General features: G+C 38.9%; 1 protein-coding gene across 1 annotated transcript in view; it reads left to right on the forward strand.

The window, feature by feature from the left end:
• Positions 1 to 4,050, forward strand: part of MAP3K20 (mitogen-activated protein kinase kinase kinase 20) — a 154,281-nt gene extending 150,231 nt beyond the window's left edge. The window contains exon 20 of the mRNA XM_039855520.1: positions 2,489 to 4,050. Coding sequence (XP_039711454.1) covers positions 2,489 to 3,186 — 698 coding nt within the window. The 3' untranslated portion in view covers positions 3,187 to 4,050. The remainder of the gene's footprint in view (positions 1 to 2,488) is intronic.
• Positions 4,051 to 6,000: the final 1,950 nt, after the last annotated feature.

Raw genomic sequence — 6,000 nt, forward strand, 5'->3', positions numbered from 1 at the left:
TCCCAAATAATTCACATTTATAAGGCGCATTTTACTTCTGTAGGGCTTTCATAGCCCTGGTCCCATTTGATCCGTATAGCACCTTTGATCCATATAACAACCCACCCTTGAAATCTGTGGGGGTCTTCTCTCTCCACTTCTGCTGTATTTTTCTCTTTTACTTAAAGCTGGCATTGTGTTCCCAAATCCACAACACAAAATGCCAGCCAATTTCTTCCAAGTTTTACATAGTTCAAATCCCACTACCTCCTGAATCACCAAAGAGATATGTTATCAGTCTCGATTCCAGATTCCCAGGGGTAAGACTTATTGTTGCTATTTTTTCCAAGCATTCTCCTCTGGACCACTTAACTGTATCAACAGGGGGAAGTAGTAGGGGGTGATGAGGACATACAGTGCAGGATACTATAATCATGTGCGTAGACAGAGGACACAGACATTCCCAAAGGAGGGCAATGGGTAGATGTCTAGTAGGTGTCCTCTACTTTTCATAAATCTAAATCTTTTAGGAAAAAGCAAATTGTTTCTCTGAGAGTGTACACAGGAATAATCAGTACCCTTCAATCTCCCAGTGGTATGGCTTTGGATAAACCTTTTCCTCTGATTATTAACTAGAGAGGTTGCAGGATAAAAGAAGGATTGACCTCCCTTTAACTTCCTCCAGTTTTAGCTAGTTTGCCTCCCTTCCTTCCTCCTTGTATTTCTTTTTCCCTTTTGATGTGAAAGCTCAGAAGACACCACCTGGATTAGTTAGAATATATTTTTCAGCTGCAAGTAACAGGAAATCCAATTTCAACTGGCTCCTTTCCAGTGGACCAAAATGTGGTCCCAGGACTAGCAGCCTCAGGATCAACAAGAACTGGTTAGAAATGCAAATTCTCAAGCCCACCCCAGACCTGCTGAATCAGAAACTGGGGGTAGAGACCACACTCTGCATTTTAATAAACCCTCCAGGTTACTCAAGCTCACTCTAAAGTTCTTAAACCATGGTTTTTAACTACAATAAAATTTATTATCTTCCATAACAAGAAGTCCAAAGGTAGGCAGGGCTCCAAGTGCAATAAGATAAGCCAGCTCAGCCGCATTAAAAACAGGGAATGAACCTTTCCTTCTTTCCACTCTACCATCCTCGGTATGTTGCCTTTTCCCTCATCCTAGCTCCTCTCATGTTCACATTAATCACATAAAGATAGGGCAACGCCCAGAGGAAATAAGAGGTCAATCCCTCCCTGTTCTCATGTTTAGGAGTGAGAAAGACTTGCCTAGAAACCCCCAGCAGACTACCCCTCCCGTTGCTTTTGCCAGAACTGAGCAACGTGTCTATTCCTAAATGTGACATCGCTCTATCTGGCTTAGACGAATCAGTCTGTCACTAAAGCCAGAATATGGTCAGCTTCCCCTGGCTCACATGGCTCTATGGAGGGGGCTAGACACTGAACAAAATCAGGGCTCTGTTGGAAGCTAAAATTCAGAAGTCAAGGTGTAGGAAAGAAGACATCGTGGTTGGATGAGGGCTGTGAGGACTGTCTGGACACAACAGGTCACCTGTATCTAAATGAGTCATTTACCTCAGAGGCGTGGGTACCCTGTATAGAGCAGTGAGAGAGGCTACTTGCTGGCAGAGAGAAGTAAGCATGCTCTGTCCTCTCCAGAGGCTCTATCTGGTAAGCACGACCAGAGATGCTCAGAGAGGACCACCAGGGACCTCAACTACGTGGGCAACATACTTCAGACCCTGAGAAAGACAAAAGTTCTGAGTGTGAGGAATTTGCTTATTCTCTGCAATATAGCTTACTAAATGGTTCTTGTTAATTGACCATTTTAGTTTAACTTCTTGTTTGCCATGAAACTTCATTTTTCATGAAAAAAATTTTTTTCTTATTCCTGAAACTCAGGAATCTTCTCTGGAGATATGAACTTTCTTCCAAGCAATCTCTAGCTGTCTCAACTGTTTTAACTCGATTTCTTTTATCTACATTTAGGGCTCTTGAGGATTTAAAAGTGCTGAATGGCAAAAAGCCTTTTGTTTAGTAAACATGCCCCTGCCACCCAAACATACTTAAACAGCAAATTCTAGAAGTGACAACACGGCTAAGTGGGAAGAAGATGGGATTTAGACGCAGAAGGACCTGGAACTATTAGCTGAGTGACCTTGGGCCAGTTTCCTGACTGCCCAAGCCTCAATTTCCTTCTTTTTTAGAATAAGATTATTAGTATTTACCTAAGAAAAATAAATGAGATAATGTAAGTAAAGCATATGGAACAATGTCAAACATTTAGCATATGCTCAATAAGTGTAAATGCCCTCATTTTTTAAAAAGTATTTATAAATAATACAGTAAATGTCCTTATACCTAGCCTGGAATTTCTATGAATGGTAAAGCTTAGAGCACCCCAAACAGGCTTGAATTATCCATAGTCAGGCTTATGAATTAGGCATGCAGCTTTGCTGTGGATTAAAAGACGCTCATTTCCATTTCTTCTGCAGGTGCTGATTGCCAGTGGTTAGACACTCTGAGGATGCGGCAGATTGCATCCAACACTTCTTTACAGCGTTCCCAGAGCAATCCGATTCTGGGGTCACAGTTCTTCCCGTACTTCCATGACCAGGATTCCTACGCTGCTGCTGTGAGGCGGACCCAGGTGCCCATTAAGTATCAGCAGATTACGCCTGTAAACCAATCTAGAAGTTCCTCTCCTACTCAGTATGGACTGACCAAAAACTTCTCTTCTCTACATCTCAACTCCAGAGACAGTGGCTTTTCCAGTCTTACTACTGACAATTTTTCAGAGAGGGCTCGATACTCGGGTAGAAGTAGGAATAAATATGATCGTGGTAGTGTGTCGCACAGTTCTTCTCCTAGAGGACGGTACAGTGGAAAGAGTCAGCATTCCACTTCTTCCAGAGAGAGATATTCTGGAAAATTCTGCAGAGTTAATCAGTCAGCACTCAATACTCATCAGTCACCTGATTTCAAACGAAGTCCAAATGACTGCCATCAACCCAAGACCATACCAGGGATGCCTTTGCACCCTGAGACCGACTCAGGAGCCAGCGAAGAGAACAAAGTCAGTGAAGGGGGTTGGACAAAAGTGGAATACCGGAAGAAGCCCCACCGGCCCTCTCCTGCCAAGACTAATAGAGAAAGAGCCAGAGGAAGCTACCGTGGAAGGAGAACATTTTGATGAATTGAACTAGATGAGTTTTCTTAAGCAGGCCTTTTTTTTTTTTAATGTAATGAATTTTCATAATATGGTGCCTCTGGATAATTAATGAAAAGATGAGATTTCTATTTTCAGATCTGCAAAATACCTTCTAATTGAGACTACGCCAAACCAGGGCTAAAATTATGGATGTTGGTTGACCAATGGTAGTAACTAGACTTAATCGAAACTATACATATTTTCCTCCCTGAATTAATGTTTTTAGAGGAGGGGCTATGCCATCTTATTACCCTACCCACTGCCAGTCTGGTTAGCAGGGCCTGGACTAAGGCGAGGTTAAGTTAGGGTACTCGGCTGAGGTACAGAATTTAAGGGGACACTCAAAAGCTCAGTAATCAAAGTAAATAATATTCTAATGCAATATTTAAATCAATGAAAATTAAAGCAAAAAAATCTGTGATAAATCAAAATCCTACCTAAAGACAGGATCAATATTATTGATTTTTATTTTTGCCTAAGGCTCCAATACAGCTTGGCAAGGCACTACTACTGATCCCATCTTTATTTAAAATTCTGATATTTTGTTCATCATTAATTTTTTGCATTAATTTTTGTTAAATATTACATTAAGATATTATTTATCTTGATTACTAAGGCATTTTTTGTTTTGATGCCCCCTTAAATTTTGTGCCCAAGGCAAGCGACTCATTTGCCTTACCCTAATTTTGACACAGTTGGTTAGTATTTATTTTAGTAACATATTTAAGTTTTTAACATGCTCGGAGCTGAACGGATTTGGGTTGTCATTTTTAGACAATAAAAACATTGTTGAAGTTAATGTTGATTATGATACACATGTCATTCATTAAGACTTATCAGAAACCATCAGAAACCTAGATTTGTGGTTTATTTCTTTTCCTAAACTCCCTGCTTTTGAATATTGTTTCTACATTTTACCAAAGGAAGAACACAGAGGGAAAAACGACAATCCATAAAGACATCTTGTGATGTCAGAAATCTAAAATCTATAAGAAAAGAGACACGGAGCAGGATAATAATGTCACAAGCTAAAAGCCAGAGAAATTTATAATTACCAGCATCCTTGTTCCAGCAAGACGGTAAATACTATCCTTGCAGCAAGAAAACTCTAAGCAGCTGGGGGTAAAAAGGTAAAGGATGTGGGTGGGAGAGGAAATCGTCTACAGTTTGGATAGGAATTGTGGGATTCAACTTGTAAAATTCTTCATATTTTACAAATCAAAAAGAGGTGACAAATTTATTTTATGTCAAATAAATAAACGTTACTTTCAATATATTCTGAGATTCTGTTTAACCCTCACTCACTCTGAATATCAAGTGTCCTTTGCCCTGTATAGGATTCTCCGTGCTCTGAAGAAATCCAAATGACATACTGGTGATTCTGTTCTCTTTTAATAGAAACCAGTCATTAAGTACATATGTATATTTGCAGAGTGGCTGCCCTATTCTAATATAGTGCTTGGGCCTGGTGGGGGAAAACCGTATTTGGGTAGCATTAAAGTCAAGGTTATATGAAATGACCTTTATTTACGAGGGAAGACGTGACCTAAACGTTTGATTCAACAACTTAATTTTATGTCATTGTTTGCCATCTGCATTTACAAGCAAAAGCAATGGGAAATGGTGAAATCAGGTGGTGAGATACTCTTTTTCCATGATGGATAACTTCTCTAAGGTTTTAAGCTCCACCGTGATCCTTTCTCACTAAGCTTTTATCAGCCATAGTCTGTTTTCAATTATTTTTTTTCCCTTGTCCTTTGTTCATGTTTAAATTTAAAGAAAAGTAGACTAATACAAAGTATGCTATCTTAATGACATGCTGCTTTCAAATAAAATATTTTCTTCCGTTAGAATTTTTGGATAAGTAGCTGAAGACAGGGTCTTAACTGAGTCACTCTGAAAGGAACATAAAGTATGGCTTTAATTATTAAACAAAATGTGCATTCTAGGGAATTATTGAAGACTCTGGTTTAAAAGGTGCAATGTAAACAATAGCGTGTTTCATGCTGCTTTTCTTTTCTTGCTTTCTTAGGTCATGGGTTAGAGAATCCAAGCTGGTAGGGAAATGACGTAATGACCTCAGCCCTATTTAAAGTAGTAGGTGATCACAAAGAGGTTATTCCAACAGTCCACAAAACTGGACACTTTGTAATGTCTCACGGGAAAACACATTGCAGCATCAGTGCTCTCAGTCAAAACCAAAATAAGAACATCTAGAGTGTGCTTCTTGGTTGTAAAAAATTAAGAGTCGGATGTTATTTTTTTTATTTTCCTAATGATTATTATTCATCAAAAGTTCCTTGCCAGGTTGAAAGATGAATGTAAGCCAAGAATAAGTCAACAATTAAAAAAAAAAAAAGAAAGCAACAATTCGCAAGATTTTTTTCCCATCAAACTAAATCAGTTGCCAACAAGAGAAACTATATAATTTGCAGGAGGCTGAGGTTAATTATCCCTCCACCAAAAAAGGATATTTTAAGAAAAAAAAAAATTAATAGTCAAAACAAATTAAGAAAGTATATCTTGAGTGTGAGTGTCTCTAAATGTGAGGATTTGGTGGCCCCCATGTATGCTTCTGATCAAGTCCAGAACTACTAAATCTATCCTGGTTCGTACCATAGAGATAGTCACTGTTCCAGGCACAGCCCAGACAAAGCAGGATGTCTTGCATTTGGTACAAAGTCATTAGATTGGCAATTCTATAGAACTCACCTAAATAATCATGTAATTCCGAATATGTAAAAGAGAACTGGAGACTATCAAGAATACTTTAGAAATTAATATAAACTGGCAACT

This window comes from Pteropus medius, unplaced genomic scaffold (assembly GCF_902729225.1).
Source record: "Pteropus medius unplaced genomic scaffold, Ma_sr-lr_union100, whole genome shotgun sequence".
In the NCBI taxonomy this organism is placed as follows: domain Eukaryota; kingdom Metazoa; phylum Chordata; class Mammalia; order Chiroptera; family Pteropodidae; genus Pteropus; species Pteropus medius.